Genomic DNA, 20156 nt, shown 5'->3' on the forward strand with positions numbered 1-20156 from the left:
TTCCACAGATATACAAAGTCAAACATAACCATAAATATGTTTTTTTTTTTTGGATTCACATTGGTCTGAAAGTAGAGCCTACTCAAAATGTCAAGTTCGAATAGATTTCCTACCTTTCTTTGTATGCAATAAAATAAATGAGTGAAGGTCTATTTTTTTACAAACATGGAATGTAAATACTAACCTTAAAAATCACTTCCTTCCAGTTCATTAATTCCTTTAAGAAATAACTTAATATAACATAATGAACAAGTTTTAGAAGACCCGAAAAATAGTTTTTATTCTAAGAAAACGATATTTGAATAATTCAGGCTAGAAATATTCTCCCAAAAACTTAAAGAAAAACCTTAATAGCACTTATATCGTGTTTAAGAAAAAAATGCGTACTATAGAAGCGAAGAAAATCTCGAAAAATCACCAAAGCTGTTTTTAAATTTCTCAGCAGATTTTGATATATTTTCTGTCCAATATCAAGCCTTTTGATCTTTATACTCAGATATTTGAAGTAATGGCCCTTAAGTGTCCTTTCCTCATCGCCGCTTAAGGAGAGACTTTCATCGTAATTTAATGGTCTATTATCTACAGACATCACTTTTTCTTTAGAAGAAAAACGGTTGCTATATTTTATAAGTAATGAGTCACATCAATGGGTATAGCGGTGCTGAAATGTGGAAGAAGTAAATTATCTTAAATAGACATATTATAGTCCCTCATTTGGTAACTAATTAAAATTCTTTTCCTGTGGAGTACTATCACTAGCGATAAAAGAATGAAAATTAGGCTTTATATAGAAAAGCCGAAGAGGTCGTTCATTTCTAGGGAGAAAAAAAATCTATATATTTGCTCGTAAACTTAATTTAAGTATATACCAGATTATTTTCAAACAGGACTTTGTTAGCACCGTTTTGAATGGAGTTTAGAGTCTTATTAAAGATCAGTGGCAAATGCACAAAGAGTTAATCAAAGAACAGTATGGCCCAAGATTAGTTTAAAAGTTCAAGAAGAGATCATAATATTAATCATGTTTGTATAAATAATTCTTTTAGTTCTATATATATTTTAGATATATCTCTAGTAAGGAACGTGAATTAATATTTGAATTTTTAGAAATTGAAACTTTAATTTTAAAAGCATTTTTATATGTTTTTCATACACAAAAACAGTTTTCACTTAGTTCAGTCTCAAAATATATTTGAAGGAATAATTTAAACCTTGAAGATATTAACTTTTTAAAGATCCTATACGATATATATTTAGGTTGTTATTTACCATTTTATTATAATTATATATGGAACAGTCGAATTAATTTACTTTACTCTAAAAGCCAAATGATTTTACTGGAAATGCTTTGGATTTTAAGGTAAAATAATTACCAGTTTGAAGTTTTTAAAAATTTCTTTTCATTGTCATTGCTTGAAGTTAATAAACATAATTTTTTTGCAACTTTGAATCAATGCCAGTCTTTGTTTATTTTTTATGTAATTTATATAAATTCTTTATAAATTTTATTTCTTTTCATTAAATAAATATTCATTGATTGAACTTATAAGTAAATATAAAATAAATATATTTTCTTTCGTAATCAGTCTATTGGAGTTTTAATTTCGTTTTATATGACATTCCTCAACTTACGATCACAGAAATATCTCTCCAATGTATTTTCCAAATATTCATGAATCTATGGATTCAATCAAAATAGAATCAAATTCTTGTTAAAATAATTACAAACAATAAGCAATTCCAGTGATTTCTTTTATACAAAATTTAAATAATACTTTGTTAAAACAAATCACATTTTTTAAAAAAATTAACGTTTGGAATCATAAGATATAAAGAATATGAAGAGAAAATATAAGCAATACTTATTCTTCTTTTATCAAATTTTATATCCCTAAATTCCTACGAATCTTAGTGATTTTGATTTCCGTTAAAACATTCCTTTATATTCCTACTTATGATAACACAGTAAGGAAAAGTTTAAAAGTTTCATTAGACATTTATTTACTTATAATTCATCAATTCCGGTTGCTATTTAATTTCCTATAAAATAGTTTTAGAAAATGCACTTAGAAAATGTATAATCATTTAACTAATTTTCGCTCACAATTTAAGGCATTTTATTATTCAAATTCAAAGATAAAAATGTGTTGATTCATTTCTTGCATGTAAAATAATTATAGAACTTTAGGGAAGTTTTCAAATCCAATAACGACTAAGAAATCTCACATTTTTCACCAAAACGTATGAAAAATTATTTAAATTAATTAATATCATCGTAATTTACAAAAGAATATTTTAAGGGAGAAAAATTAAAATAAATGTAAAATTAAACCATTTTTTTTATTCATTAACCATAATTGAAAATATCAGAGTATAAGTATAAAATATGTTTCAATTATTCTTAAGAGTCTCAAGATAAAAAGAATGATAGGAATTACTTGAGAATAATGCCAAGAATCTAGCTTTCGAGTTGCGTGACTAGAGTTTAGAAAACTTTAGAATAGAAAGACGATTTTCTTGAAAGCTCTTCTGAGTAAATGAACTTCAATACATTTTTTTTTTATCTGTTAAAGTAATATATGAAATGGATTCTTCTAGAAAGTTAAAATATTTTGTGTTTGCATATGGATGCAGCTGCGCTAATCAATAAAATAGGTCTCTACTGAATGCTTTTTATATGAAATGTCGAGAGCAAAATGTATATCCAATAATTCCTGTGGAGAATAGCTAATTTAAAAATAGAATATATTCAAACTCCAAAAAATTGAAAAAGAAAACTTATTCTTCAGCATTTTAACATTTTAAATAAAGTTAAAACAAATTTCGAATACTTGAAAATAGTTAATCATATGTGCATGCGACCAGAAATACATGTGCTGAATTATTGATTAATGAATAAATCGACATTTTTTTTCTGAATTATCTCATTTTATTTTAATTATTTAGAAAAAACTTCCATTATATTTTCGCTTGCATTCAAAATTTTTATTCTTATATATATTTCGAATTGCAATTCAAGAAAATAGTCGTTGGAAATTTTTGATACTTTAAATCATACTGAATCCGATCATTTTAATATTATTTGTGAAATCTGTACAAAAATGCCATATCTAAATTTCCAAAACATTATCATTTTCTAATTTAATTTACAATTGAATGCTTTTATGAGAATCATCAAGATTTTTCTTATTTATAACTTTATTAATTATTGTAATATCATATTAATAGCAACATTATCATTCAATGTTGCATAATGACGTATCAAAGAACTATATTTCGCATTTAACCTTTCAAACTCGAATACCATGTTTTAATTTTCATCCTGAATGATGCATTGTTTTTACATTTCTGATAAATTCTGATTATAATAAAAGTCAATTATTATAAATTTCAAAGATATTCAGATTAATTCTTAAGTATTAAAACAAATCAATAATTGAATTATTTTGCTTCCTAAGCACTTAAATATCCTTACTCTCAGATGTGCATAAATTAGAATCTTTTAATTTTTTCCATGTGCAACAGATTAAAAGGTTGTTGAAAAAAATCACTAGGACTATCAGCTCTCTTACATCTGCTGTAAATAAAATCAGTTTGTGTTCTTACCTCTCTCCAAAAACATTTAAACATCCTACATCGACCATCCCCGATGATAAATGCAACTTTTCTGAGCACCCCAAATGGGTCAAGTCAAAATGACAGGGAAAATTTATAAAAGAAATGAAAACATATATTCATGAGGTGACTGGTGTTAAAAGAAAAGAAGCTAACAAATGTAGTTCAAGTAGAAAATCTATGAAAACAGTAATATCTTATCAAGTTATTTATAAACTCCAGGATGACATTTCTGCTACCAACACACCAAATATTCTGAGTAGCAAATAACTAAAAGACAAGTAAAGTTCGCAATGCAGATGTTATCTGGCGACTTACTTTATTTCTTACATATTTTCTTTTTTACTAACTGTAACTGTGCATTCTATTTATATGGGTTTTATTATCGGAGTAGCTTCACTCAGAAGAGTCATCAGAGAATTCCTCAAAAAATAACTTTTAGATTCATTGGAATATATCAGTTGCACTTTCAGTAACCAAAGATAGAATTAAGATTTTAAGAGAAAAATTGTATCTAAAATTTATTCATGTTATTAATTCTTTTTATGATTTTGGGATTCTCACACTAAAGAGTTCAAATTCATTAATATATAATATTAATAAAATATTTTCAATGTAAATTTCGAAAGCAATCATTTTCTTTTTATTTCTATCCAATAGTAAAACACGTTCGTCCGAAGTAGCTCATATGAGAGGCAATTCATTATTAATCATTTTTAGGTTCAGGTTTATGTTAAAAATATGTTTTCATTAGTTATGTCATGATGAAAACTTATTCTATTTATTTAAGAAAGAAATATATATGAAACACAGGTGAAAATATTATTTTTCGTGATCTTTGGATGTATGTTTCAGCATTTAAAAATTGACATTATGAATTTTTTGCTCTGACACTTGTCAAAGTTTTGTTATTAGAAAAAATGTTTCAAAATCATAAGTAAATATGACATTCTATTTATTACTTTTCATTACGATTTTAATATGTTTGCTATAATTATTTCCATATTTAGTACTTAACGCAGCAGCTTATATCCACTTTTCAAAAAAAAAAAAAAAATCGTCAAATCTCAATTAATGTTTTCAGCGCATTTTACCTTCACAAAAATATCTTGCAATTCTTTCAATACGAAATGTGTCCATCAGTAAACAGCTTCTATAAAACGCTTGCAAAATATTTCAAGACACGTTTCTGTTACACATATAAACACATCCTTTTAAAAGCGTCTTATCCCACCTATTCTTCTTTCTCAAATAAGACTTTTAACGTCGAATTTCCTGACTATATACATCCCTCGAACAAAGTTAGATTGAAGTGCAATCCTGTTGGCTTAAAGTACTGTCAAGTTGCATTAAAGGTAATGGTTTTAGGAATTATAGTACGTCATAGCAGAATGGCTCAAGGGCTTTCCATGGTTTTCTAGCGAAAAAATTTTATGCCAACTTTATTTGTCAGTAATTATAAAAGGCGAATTGCCTTTAAATAGATTGTTCGAAACTACGAGTAAAAATTTTAGTTGAAAATAAATTGAATTTGGATCTCTTATTTTTTACTCAAATTCTAAAAATAACTTCATTATAAAGCATAATATAATTATATGTCTTCGATATATTATGTTTAAAGAAGGTTGTATTCAAGAGAATGGATTGTATCATGAAGATCATGATCTCCCAAATTTTGTCAATATTTTATGTAGTCTGGAAGAGTTGTTGGAATATGGTCGATCACATTTGTGTAGTTGATCGGACTGTATGCAATTATTTGATATAAAAAATAAAGCTTTTGTCGAAGCCAGTTGGGTAGAAGAGTCAACTAACTTAGCTTATTTTATATTCAATCTTTTTGTGACCTTATATTTCCAATTTTCTTTAAACAAATGTTCATAGTGAACAGTTGATTCACCTTTGGAAAATCTCGCGAAAAGTCCATATTATGAACACTTGGCCTAATATATTGTCACATAATCGAATCAAGACAACGTATATATAGATATAGTTTACGTTATATATTATTAAAGTAGTAATATATTTTGTATGTAATATTTATACACTATTCTATATATATAGAATATGATATGTTCGAAGCTGAAGATTAAGTTTCATTTTTACGGTTGGAAATAATGGGACTTTATGTGAAGATTTGCTTCACTATTTTCTTTTATTTTCTATTAAATTAATTAATTAAAGTTTGAAACAGTCAGCTTTTAGTTTGCATTTAAAATATTACATAGACTCTAACGGCATATTTTAGTACCAAACTTCATATTCCCAGTTCATTTGGTGCTTTTTTATTAGCATCCAAACTCTCCTAAAAAATATCCGCCAATATATAGATAAAATACTCTAATATATTACGCATTCTTACGTTTCTTTAGATTTATATTTTTGAAGTTGAAGTGACTTAAACGAACATTTTTTAAGCAAAATAATTTTTTGTCTCACCTTTTTTTAAAACTCTCAAAATTTGAATTACGACTAACTATCAGATGAAATTCATCAAAACATATTAAATTTAAAATGTTACATTTTTAATTTTCCACCATTTCAGGGAAAATATTAAATAAAGAACCCAAAGAAACTTGTAATATATAGAATTTAATTTAAATTTCCAGAAAAACTGTATAAATCTTTTTTTAAAGATGCTTGAATTTTATCTCAATGAAAAACAATTACATTTTTATAGCTATTAAACAGGGCGAAAACAAACATATTAGGAATAAATTCTTATTAATTATTATTAATGAAAATGTAGTTTTTGGCAAACCTATCATTGATTCCTTTAATTCTTAAAAATTAAATGTTTCATTTAAGAGTTTTTAGACAATATTAAATAAGCATTTAAGAATTTGCAACTTTTGAATTCTTTAATAGGAATTAATTAAATGAATGAATTAATTAAATTAAATGCACGATGGTATCATTCTGATTCTTTCTAAAAAATAAAGTTAGTATTTTTCCCTTTCTTCTTTCAAATAGCAATTGCTTTCAAATACGATTAATGAATGCACAGTGAAATTAATGTGAGAAACACCGTTTCTTAGATTTTGAAGCTTCTACATTTCTGCTGAAATGTACGTTTTATAACGGTGTAATAAATATATAAAATCCAATTAAAATTCTTGAAAGAATGAATTCATCTATATCTTATTAATATTTTATACCAAAAAATAAAACATTAAAAGGTTTTTTTTTATATTAATTAATCAGCGGTACATTTTTTTTAAAAGTTATAATCTTTGACAGTTATATGTTTTTTTGAAAAGTTATGAAAACAGTTTCTTTAAAACTTTAAAAGATAAATGGGACGTGCGAAAACAAAATTTAAAAAAAAAACACGTTTTTTTATGAAACATTCTTCTAGACACATTGCTAAGTATTATATTAACAAATTCTTTATTTTAAGCATTTAAACTTGAATTTATTCTTAAAGTAATGTTGTCATTACAAAACAGAGCTATGATTTTGCTGTTTTTAAGGGACATACTTTAAGTGTTAAGCTGTCATAAATGATGGATATCTATCATTAAAAATTCATTAAATAAAAGTATTCGCTTTCTTTTCTTTTACTTTTGCGAAAGCAAACTTCGTCATTTTTACGTTGTTTATAAAAAATTCACCTTACCAAAACAAACTTTCTTCCTTCCTACACAAGGAATTCAAACCACAACGGTCAGCAAACTCGCCAAGAATTTAGCAAAAATGAAATTGGAGTTATACACACCTAAGCATCTTTCTATTTATTTTCGTAACGGCAATGTGTTGAAATTATTTTCCACATAAATCTTTCAACCCGAATATTGGTGACGTCCCGTCGACAGCGGCCGATTGCCACCCACCTTCGCCGATTCATCCCTCCCTCCAACCAAAGGGATGGCGAGTAATCAGACACTTGGCGCAGGCGCACAAGTGGCTTCCCATCACTTTATTTAGTATCCGTTTCTGTGAGGCAGATACCCGCTAACTGCGATCGGCCTGTAAAGCACTTTTAGTCGTTGTGCTCGGTGATTGGAAACTCTTGATTGTTAAATAACCTCGCTGGTGTGTGATTTTGGTTGCGCACTCTTTATCAGTGAATGGTTACATCCCTCCCACGTGCTTGTCGGCGCTTAAGACGGTATTCCCATCTTTCGCTTGAAGGAGCGCATCCTTGCGTAAAATGCTAATTTTTGAAAGCAAGTGAACTCGAATTTAGTGGAATATATTTCGATTCGATAGACTTTCGATTTCAGTGAATTCAGTTTTAAACTTTCTTCAAACTGCCGTTTTGAATTCGGAAGTTTTCAAGCAAATGGGGACTGTGAACTATCTGATGATAACTACTATTTATTATTGAGAAAACTGTTTGTATATGGAATGCAAAAAAACAATTAATTCCTGTGTACGGAAAATATCTCAGAAATACTTTTTTGGCCACTGTGAAAAAGTTTGCTGTCAGTGACATAAATAAATTTTTGTGGAAGAGAAAAATAATAATATTATTATATGCTGAAAATTTATCCGGAAAAAAAGGTTGTTATTAAGGAACAGCATTAAGTCAGGAAAAAATATATATATTGCTTGAAAAATAGTGTACGCTTCATGAAAGTAAAAATAATTTAATTACCAAAGTTATGTATGTTGTTAAAACTCATATCATTTTAAATTGAATCGATTTAACCTGAAGAAACAACTGAAAAACTGTCAGTCTATGATTTTTAACTATAATTCAACATTAAAAGCAATTTCATTTTTATTTTAAAGCTATATTTGTATTTAATGATCACAGTTTTCTTTATGCTTTTATTAAAGCTAAATGAAACATATTTCTAATTTCACAAGTAAATCTACGGAAATAAACTTGAAAAGTAATATCGCCTGAAGCACATCACCCTTGAAATTTTAAAAGATTCAGCTTGAAAGAAAATGCCAGTGAAAATTTCATTCCTACAAAAATGATCGATGGGAAGATTAATACAGCGAGGAAATTCAACTGAATAAAATAATTTCAAATTCATTTCTTACCTTTAAAAAAAATAAGATACGAAACAAAATATCACTGAAAAGAACGAACGAATTCAAATCATCTCAGCGAGCCTTTATTAATAATTTTTTTTTTATCGTTTACTTTCAAAGGAAAAGGAATGCTTTGAATTCCCTTAAAAAAAGTTTTGAACAGAAATTATTCAAACTCGTCTGATCCGTATTCTCATTCAATTCATTCTGAGAGTGCATCCGTGTGAGCAAATATTATTCGGAGAAGGTTTAGATTTTTGTATTTCATTGATTCCGAAACCTAGGAGGAAACAATCCAATTTTGATCGATTTCAATTCGCCGAAAAAGAAGCGAGACAGATTCAACTCGGAACAGGAATGAAGCACGACAAAATGCACATGACGAGGAAACACGTATGGTTCCTTGTGTTTTTGGCAGCTGCATCGGCGCAGCTGAAAGGTATGTTCGTCTTTCATCTTTTGTGTATTTAAAATATTCATAATATCTATATTTGTAGATATCAAACATACAAAAATAATACAAAATCTCACTTATGAAAAAGCTTATATTCTTATCGCCATGATATATACTATAAATATTATTAAAATCCTATAATGCATCAATTATTCCTTAATGATCGATTTCAAATTGAATTTGCATCAGCCATAGTTTGCTTCATTTTTTTTTTCTGTTTGTTTCCTTAAAAAATGTTTTATATCTATTTATATTCAAAGATGCATGTTTATATAAGAACGCCATATAAAACAGTGACTGACTGTATATGAAAGCCAGGGTCTATATGGAATTCTTATAATGTAACTGAACATTGATTCCGAAACACGGCAAGAAACTTTGAACAGACGGTGAAAATAATTAATCCTGAAATTTGATTTCTATGTCGAATTTAGTAACCACAATTTTATTTGTGTAAATTCGCTTTTTCTAGAATGTTTCATACTAGTGCCTAACATCGTATGTAATTAGTGACATATACATTTTTATATTAAGAAATATATATATTTTATTACTAATGAATGTCTATTTTATATGTGATTAATGAATACATACTTTCATTTAAATCAAATTTTAAAAAAAAGATAGCACATAAAAAAATCGATAATTTAATTCCTCGTGCGCTTGAATTAAAACAAAATTATTAAAATTAAATCTATAATAATAATAATGTTATAGAAAATTGCATTTATCAAAGATTATAGGTGCTCAGAAGCATAAAAATCATAAATACAAAGTTTGCTTAAAATACCTTTGAAAGTTCACAACATTTCATTTTTATATCAAAATGAAAAAAAAAAATTAAGTTTTAAAATTACAATAAATTCGCAGAATATCTGAAAGAGAAAAAAATTTATTTTGAATTTAATTCGACTAATGTATATTAGTAAAAAATATAGTACTTACTTTTCAGTTCCGTATTCAATAAAACAATTTTTCAAGAACAGTACAAATATATATATATATATATATATATATATATATATATATATATATATATATGTATGTATGTATATGCATATATAAATTCTGGAATATCTGGAATTTCTCCCAGTAAAAATAGCAATAAATCTGTTAATATCCATAATTTGCGTAAAATTTCCTTCATGGTCAAAATAATTAAAGTTTTCGATATTATCCAGATATATAAGACAAGCAATTCTTATTTAATTTTAAAATTAATATCTTTATGAATCTAATTTTTTTTAATCTTTCAAGATAAATTAATTTTTCGTAATAAAATCGTAAATTTATCTTTAAATTAGTAAATTTACAAGCTAAAATCAAACTTGACATGAATAAAAAATTGACGTGAGTTGTTCCCATCACGATTTAAAATCAAAAACAAAAAACAAAAGTAAAGATGAATTTCTTTTATGAAGAATTTAATATTTTTTAAATCTCAAATAGATCTGAGCAACTGTTATGGAATGAATTGGCTTCATTGTATTTTTAAATTTAAATTGAAAAAATATTAAAAATTTTATTCTTCATCACAGAAAAGCTTATTATAAAAAAAGGAAAATATGAAAATTCTCAAAAAGCCTAAAAATTGAAGATAGAACAAATAAATATTTATCTAAGACTCATATAACTTATATAAAATTTTGCTTCAAACTGTCATATCGTAACGGTAAATCTTATAAAGAAAATAAATATTCTTCACTTCAAAATTATTTCATTTTAATAACAAATTACAAGACAAAGAAATAGAATTTAATTTTTCTAAAAAGGCATCACTTTTCATATTTTGTTTATTTTTCAAAATAAACTAAACATTTTATTTATAAAAACCTTAAGTAATTCAAAAGTCTGTATCTTTATAAAATTAAAATTCAGTATTTTTAATGATTGCTTACATTTATAATTAAAACTTGATAATAAATTTAACCACTGTAGTTAATGTTAATAGCAATATCTCATAAATAACGCTTTATCAAGAAGACTCATATTTCTTTTTGAATTCGATAATTAAAAGAATTTAACAGCAATATTTTTACAACTATTCAACTTAAATTTCATTTCTGTCCAAGATAGATGATTTTTTCCAAAGCGCAGTAGTCAAATTAAACGCAAAGTTACAAAAAAAAAGTAACATTTTTCAGATGTTATTTATTATCGCTGATAATTGGATTTTCTATTCTTCGGTCTCAGTCTCCGTTTAATTTCAAAGAACTAATTAATTCAAAAATTTTCTTTCTTATTTTGAGAGGTATGATTACTACATATTTTAAAATATTATACATTTTTGTTTACATTAATTATTTCTTAATCAGACAGAACAAGTATTAGAATTTTAATCCTACTTAATTAAAAATATTTCCTTATTTAATTCATAACCAAAACAATATAATTGCAGCATATTGTTTCTTATAAAATTTTTAATCATTTGAAACTATTCCTAATCTTAATATTTTATTCAATGAGTATAATATTTAAAGTTAATATTAATTATGCAATTATCAAAAAGCATCAAAAATCTTCATAGTGAACGTTTCCCTCTCCTACATTTCGATTAAAGTTTAATTTTTTTTAAATTCTTATTGGCTTTTTTCCATCAGTAGTTAGTTTTAAAACTGTATGTCTGCAAAATTTTCATTTAAATTATCTTTATCGGAGACTGCATCAGAAAAAGTGAATTTCTGTATTTTTGTAATTATTTAAATTTGTATTTATTATAGATTTATTTCATTTCAATTATCCTAGTTTAACTATGTTACCGTGTTGTTTTTATTACACTGTTCTATTTAAATAAAAAGATGTCAAATTAAGAATGTTATCATTTAGTTTAACAAACAAATAATGATTTTAATGTAATTTGCCTTTTGTTCAACCAATTTTAGTGAATAAAAACTGAATTAAATTGGCTTTAACTAAATTTATATATGTCTCATAAATAAATAATTGAAAATAAGGATTTTTTTTTATATTTTATAATCTAGTTTTCATATTAAAAATGTGGAATAAACAGTAAGGAGAAACATTAATTCAGCACAAATAGTGACGATAATATTTGAATAATCTAATTATTTAAAGCATGTGGATTTTTCATAACCTACATATTTATTTTCCAAGAAAACACATGCTAATAATTTAAATAATTTATTTTTCAATTTACATTTGTTAATTATATAGGTATCCTTCTGAAATTACTTTATTCAGTTCATGGTTCAGTTATTTAAAATATTTAAAGGAAATGTAGTAATACTATTTTAATAATATATAGTAATATATATAACAGTAATGCAATAAATATGCAGTAATTTATATTAATTTTATTTCAAAATATTTTTAATATATTAAAAGGAAAATCACTATAATTAATTCAAATACCTTTCAAAGAACCGTAAATATAAATATGATTAAAAAAATCTAATGAAAAACTTCTAAGGAATCCATAATGAAATGGATTTAAAGCATTCACATTATGATCATCAAGTTAGAAATTTCCCATGTAACCAAAATTAAATAATTTATTAAAACAGACCTTAAAGCTCGAGACCTATTTTTAAATAGTTCATTATGAATATTTTAATGTAATTGCTATATACTATTTGAATTGGAATAATTGAAATTCATTTCAGAATTAATTCAATGAAGGTACTTTGGAAATAGTATAAATAAATCATTATAGGATAGAAAAACCAATTAAAAATATTCTTTAAGAACTTACAGTTTATCGAAATCCATTGATAACATTAATGCCTATTGTAAATTCGATCTAAGTTCTAAGAGAGAAAACACTTCTCCCTATCCTAGCAGCTGACTATCTAATGACTTTTTAATGTCTTTCGCGTGGAATACAACTTGTACTTTTTTCGTCTCCCATATGTGTTACATGATTTTTATTGTTCATATTGAGATGAAGTTCTTAATTTGATGCGATTTTGCAACGGGAAATGCTTTTAATGTTCTATGTAATATTCACTTTGCATTTAATACTTTAAAATATAGTTTTATATAGCAAGTTTTTTTTTTCGATGAAAATATTTCTTTGTAATTACATCTATTCTCTTGGCTCATTCATTTCAAAATACTTTATAGGATTTTAAGACAAAAACAAATATGGATCATATAAAATACAATCATATCGAGGATATAAATATGACAAAAAAAACCTGCATACTTCTGAATAATACAAGTTTTGTTTTAGAGTTTTTTACTAAATGTGTTCGAAAATTTTTTTGAGCGATCATAAATTTTCTTAAAACAATTATAAAAATTTATTTAATTGAAATTTTTCGATTAATTAAGGCTAGATATTAACTATTTTTTAAGAATTCGCTTTCTCCCGGGCTGTTATGAGAGAAATAAAAATGAGATGATTTTCTTTGAATCAGCAATGAAATAAGGTAATGTTATTATAAAAGGATGAGAAATCTAAAAGCTCTCAAAGTGAATCGAAAAGGTAAAGACACTTAAAGAGAAAATTACTTTAATTTAAAGTAACTACAGTGATGTTTATACTCTTATATGTTACGTTATCAAGGTTTTTGTTCTCTAAAATATATATAAAAGTGTTGAAATCAACAATCAGATTTTAAAAAAATTATGAAATTAAAATTTAAAATTATATTCGTCCTAAATCTCTAATTTTAATAAAATTTTAGATTTGGATTAAGGGAAATATATCAGCATTGTGCTTCAGCTGCAAATATTGAAATTGCCTCTTTTCTGCAGAAGCCTTATTTGTTTTTAAAATGTCTAAATAGTTTTCATGAATAAATGGCATGCTCATTTTTATCTTTCAGGTTATTTATTTGTATTAAAATGAAAAATTATTTATCGAAACATCAAAAAAAAAATCAGTAATAAAATTGAAAACCTATAATACTTCTCTTTGATAAACATTATCAACTGTAATTTCTCAATAGATAAATAACGGATCAAATAAGTAAGTTATTCCCATTGTTTACTTTACAATTATTTAAATTGGATGTATCTACTCAATCACTGCATTATAAGCTTAGCTGAAATTTGTTTCCTTCTAAAAGTAGATAAAGTAGATTTATTTTAACATAAAATTTATATTTATTTATAAAATTTTATTTTTTTAACATAAATTTTTTAATGAATCTGTAATAAAGGTAAAATGCTTACAATTTCGTAATTCTGATTTATCGTACACCGATTTAAAACTTAAATACTTCAAATAATGCTCATATATTTCATTCAACACATACAAATGAATGTTCTTTCATTTTTATGAAGATGCTATTAAGAAATACTTGACATTTTAATAATTTAAACAATAGTGACACGAAAATAAAGATCTTACTCTTTATGTTTTACAAAATTCCAAATTTTTTCTTTTTCAATAAACATACATGCTCACGAAATTCAATGTACAAATACACTGCTTTCATTTACTTTTAATTCCTCATAATAATATTGGAAATGGTAAAAGTTTTTTATATGAATATAATAGAAACGTTTTTTACTTGTATGCCTTCCATTGGCTAATATAATTAAGAGTCTTTTTTACCGCCTAAAGTAAGTAATTTAAGATCAAAACTTTATCATTCAAAGGGACAGAAAAGTCTTAATTTGAATTTTTCTTATGATTCTACTATTAAATGCATTATTAAATGTGCTTTTATATATTAATTTTGCATATTTGAGCCTGAATGTAATAAATTTAGCTTATTTTCGTAGCTTATTTCAATTTACCATAGCCATCGCATGGGAAAGAGCGCTGTGAATTTACGACTGCAAATGGATATCAAATCATATTCATTAGTTATGGCAATTTTATTCATCTTTTTACGGTATACGAATCCTGTGTTTCGAAATATTGAAATTACACTCATTACTTTGATTCTTTCTGCGAAATTAAATTCATGCATTATCTTATTATAGTACTTATTATACAGTTTGAAGAATTTTTTTTCTAACTTGAATTATTTTGATAAAAACTAATTGTTCCTATATAATTCAAAAAATTATAAGTAATTTTCTTACATAATTTTTAAAAATGTTTTTAGAGTTTTTGTATTGTCAAAGCGATTAAAAAAACGCATTAATTTATATAAAATAATGAAAGAAAAATTAGTTATCAATGTTTGAAAATATAGATGACTACTGTGTTGATGCTATAAATTTTTGAAAATATAATTGAAATTTTAAATCCAGTAAACATTTGTGTAAAGGAATAAGGGAAAAATCGTAGACTTCAAGAACTTCATTCTTAGCATAATACAATTCAGCCATACTTTCTTTAATTGGCTCAACGCAACTTTATGTAATTACTCAGCATAGTAACTGTTATAGTCCGTTTCTATGCTTTTTACCAAAAAGAAAAATAATTCTCGTTTCAATTTGCTAAAAGTAATATTTCATGACATTTCAATTCAAAATTATTCCGAATATTTGAAGCAATTCTTTAAAAATGACAAAATACGAATATATACCGTTACATGCTTATCACAATACTCATAGATACTAAATAATATAAATTAGTGAATGAGAAAATAAAAAAATAGGCTTCATAAGCAAATCATTCACATTTCTTAATTAAAATACTACATTTCGAAATTAATTAAGGTTTCATCCATAAATTAAATGACTTGACACAAGCTAAACATTTTTTGTGAGGATTCCTGCAGAAAGAGGTAAAAAAAAAAGAGAGACAAGATAAGGCATGACCCGAAAGAGATACATTGATATATAAAGCAATGATCGATGGCAAAAGGGAACGATCCGTGCAAAGAATCTCTCATCGATTTGACACGTAAACAAAGACTCTGTCACCATCAAGAATGCCTTGTACGGGAAGCTCACGTTATCTATATTACATTCTCGTGTCATTGGACCTGCCAGGACTAGAAAGGGGAGGGCGGGTCTCCTCCCCTTTTCACGGCGGCCAGATTTATTTTAACACTTTTCTTTCCTTTGCTTTTTTAAAACCATTTTTCTTTTTTTTTCCCTGACTTCGCCACCCAATAGTTTTCAGAAAAACAAAGAGTTGTTTTTTAAACAGAATATGTGTCGATGCTGCTCTTGATCCAATACAGTCTTTTCGCCACGCTCTTGAAGAACGACTTGAGGCTAAGCTAAATTCGATAAATGTGATTTATGTCCTGCTCTGAGCCTATACACGTTTGTTAGTACAGAAATTCATTTAGAAGATGCGGTTTTAATTTAATATAGACACTATGTGTTTAGGAAGGTCGAAAACCGCATTTTTATTTTGTTAAACATTAATTGTTATGATTGCATTGATGGAAGTTTTGAAGTGATGAGATATGGTTTCAAATTTGTTATGAAATTTGTATAAAAATATCCTTTTTTTTAAATGCTTACAAAATAATGTTTTTTGTCAACAACTGCCTTTCCATTTCATTAAAACTATATCCCTCATGCCATGGTATTTTAAAATTATGTTAAAATTAAAATTTAGCCATAAGCTTTAATACATTATTTATCTTGGAAATCGTAAAGACACAGAATGTATTATGATATTATATATAAATATCGAATAAAAACAGAAAAAGGTCTAAAAAGGAAAATTCTTTTAACAGTATAAAAATATCTAATGCAATTTTATATTTAATTCTTTTAATATAAAATTCTTGTTATTTTCATTATTTATATCTTATTATATTTAATATTTAAAATATTTATATATTTCACTGTGCAAATAAATTTATTGTTAATGAATATTAGTTGCACAAGCATACTTTCTTTTTATAGATTTATTTTAACTCTTAAGCTGATTCTTACATGAAGATTTAAGATTCATTTTAAGCAGTTATTTAAAAACCTTTGAGTTAAAAAAGAATTCTTCTTACATACATTTTTTTATAAATATCTGTATTCCATATTAATGTCTGGAAAATCATTAAAGCATTTTAATTAACTATTAGAAGTTTTAAAAATTAAAATTAATAATCGTCATATTATGAATTCATAAAAATGAATAATTTTCGATTTTTGAATTTTTTTTTCATTCCAAATGCCTAAATCAAATAGCTGGAAATTATGAATTATAAGAATTCTACATTCAAAAATTTATTTATTTACTTTAAAAAGTTTACAAATATGTACAATATTTGATTCATGCTTAAACTTTTTTTTATATTTACTTTATGCACGAAATGTTTAAATTCTGTTTCAAACTGACTTTTGAAGTCCAATATTTTTGTAAAAGAACGTGTATACATTCCTGTGGTAGATTATATCAGTTATCTGGAATATATCAAAATATTGCATGAAAGTCTGAAAACTCGATTACCGCGATGAAATATTTATGCACTTACAGCAGTTCCGGTAAGTACACACTTTACTATCTTAAAAAGGAAGTTTTCAACATTTTACCTTCTGTGTTTACATTACATGTAGTAATAGCTTCTAATCGGCAAATTATGAAACTACCCTTGAGTTAAGTGTCTATTGATACCGCTATCTAAAGTGGAATTTATTTTTTTATAGTGATGTTCGTGCATGCATCGCTTAAGACATGTCTCATTCTAAAAAAATATAGTTTATTTGATTTCCTCGATTCAATACAAACAAATTGAAAGAAGTTCCAAGTTCTGTTTTTCACTTATTTATGATTAGCATACATTTCACAGAATTTAATTTTGGATCTATATAAATTTTTTAGAATGCACATTTATATAAATAAGGAAACAGCAGGAACGATAATTTGTCTAGTAGTTCTTAATCTATTAGTTTTATCTTAATTATTTGGATAATATTATGTTAGTGTTTTAAACTTTCTCAAAGCATTTATCTAAAATAAAATAAAGCAAAAGAATATTTTAAAGCAATATAGATATAAAAATTATTATACTAGCTAAAATGAATGCTCTAGAAATATCTCGAATTGTGAAAATCAAACCGCACTGAAAAAAAAATAGTTAAAACGAGTTCCTAAAATAACCAGCAATTATGACAACTATAAACGCATATTGGCTAGATAATTTCTGTGATCAGTACATTTATATTCTTGTGTATCTTTTGAAGCAGAAGTTTGATCCCTCACGTAACTCAAGCGATATGAAAGAAAAAGCAAATGCTAAAAGACTTCTAATATACACTAATATTACAATCGAAGCATCTGTCATTTCCGCATTACTCTTGCTATTTATCCTTCTTGGCTATAAGAGGAAGATTAGTTCTTGTTTACCATTTGCTTCGACAAAAATTGGGAAATATGTATAGTTTCTAAGAACAGTATTCTTCTGGAAAGGAATAGTTGAAATAAGCAACTGCTAATTTGGTACAAGGAATGCGATGCTATTTTTTGAGTGATTCTTTTGTAGCATATGCTTGCCGTTATTTGTCTTAAAAGATATGTTATCCAAGAATTCTTTATCTGCATGGTCTTATTTTTTTTCCAGAAAAAGTATTGAAAAAATCTTTTGGTCTGTGAAACTATATATAATGTTTCTATATATCAGCAAGTTTATAAATGATATAAAATGAGAATGAGGATATAAGGTATTGTATTCGCAAGAAAAGTATTTATATAAAAGAAAGAATATTAATTAATTCGCCATAACTTCAACTTTTCGTTTCTGTAATTAATTGGTATTTTATGACAGTCTTGGCATGGATATATTTTTATATTTTTTATTGAGGATTCAGTATAAATTATTTTAAATTTAAATTTCTTCTTTAAATTTCATTTTAAAATGCCGTTCCAAAGGAAATATCATGAATTAAGAATTTTAACAGACCTTAGGATTTGAATAGTAAAGTGAATAGAATAAATAAAATGGCGTCCTATTCACTAAATTAAGAAAGTATACCAAATACATATACAATTTTAATTGGCCTTTGTACTGAAATATTTCCTTTTCCTCCATGATGCAATAATAATTTCGAATTATAGTATGCCCAATAATTGAATTCACTTCTATTTTATTTTTTATATATAAGCACAGATTCAAGAAAGAAGAAAGTGATGAGTTTTTAATATTAGAAAGATTGCATTTAAACTTATCTTAACGAAAAGTTCTTTCATTAAGTTATCTTTAACATAATTCTTTTCTCAAGAAAATTTTAAACATGAGGTGCATTTTCTTTGTGAAGCACATTTTCTTCCTAATATCGCCATCCAAACTCACTTTGAATCATTAAGTTAAAGGTACTCCCTTTGGATTGCGTCATAACTGAAGATTATTGACTGCAGAACATACGATCCTTGCTAATTCCTTCATTAACATGCAGTTTCTGTTTAACAAATATAACCTTCCCTGGTTTTAGTATCGAGCTTGGCTTCATCTCGTGAATCTGAAATTAACTTTGTCGGGTTTTCACTAAGTTAGGGATTAAATCTCCGTCTTTCATTAAAAGCACACTCTATCATGCTGTTCTTCCGATTTAATGAGGTTGTTACATAGCAGGAGTTAGTAAAGATTACTAAGCATGATGCTTAATTTTTGGATAAAAATTGCATTAGATTTTTCTAACCAAAAAAAGTTAATATCTCATAAAAGCTTTCTTAATCTATTGAAACTGATGTATATTACTTGTTATTACTTTACTTTACTGCAAAGTACAAAATTCTTTTATAAATAAATGCATATTTTCAGAGTTTCTTCTTCAAATATGTTTAGACAATTTCTAAGAAATTGATTATTTTTAGCACATCAATAGCTACTTTATACGATTTAATGATTCCCGTGATTTGAATAAAACCCTTAACGAACATGAAACAAATTTAGTAGATTTAAATATTTTTATGAAATTGAAATTTAATAATTTCTAGTTGAAAAAATGGAAACACAAGATAATTACTAAAAATGACTACAGTAAATTAATGACTACTTCTTTCGGAAAATCTAATAATTGGACAAAATTATTTTGAATTTCAAAATAAATAAAATATTTTAGATAATTGCTAGAATAAAGGATCCAGAGAAAACAGAACTCTTCCTAAATTTTGAAATTATAACGGTGACAACAAGTATTATAATTCGATAACTGAATTTTCTTAATTGATTTTGAAGTTTTATTTCTTAAGCTTAAGAGATACTTAAAGATAATAAAGATTATTGACATTGATCTGATTTCGAAATAATATTTATAATGCTCAAAATACACAATTATA

The 20156-nt window shown here is 25.7% G+C and overlaps 1 protein-coding gene across 2 annotated transcripts in view; it reads left to right on the top strand.

The window, feature by feature from the left end:
• The window catches only part of LOC129965271 (lachesin-like), a 389830-nt gene that overhangs the window by 294026 nt on the left and 75648 nt on the right, over positions 1–20156 (top strand). The window contains exon 1 of one of the 2 annotated variants that reach the window (XM_056079231.1): positions 7458–9043. The exons of the other annotated variant lie outside the window; for it this stretch is intronic. Within the exon in view, the coding sequence (XP_055935206.1) occupies positions 8962–9043 (82 nt within the window). The 5' untranslated portion in view covers positions 7458–8961. Of the gene's footprint in view, positions 1–7457; positions 9044–20156 lie in introns of those variants that run through there. 2 annotated transcript variants of the gene reach the window in all.

The sequence above is a fragment of the Argiope bruennichi genome, chromosome 1 (genome assembly GCF_947563725.1).
Source record: "Argiope bruennichi chromosome 1, qqArgBrue1.1, whole genome shotgun sequence".
Lineage (NCBI taxonomy): Eukaryota > Metazoa > Arthropoda > Arachnida > Araneae > Araneidae > Argiope > Argiope bruennichi.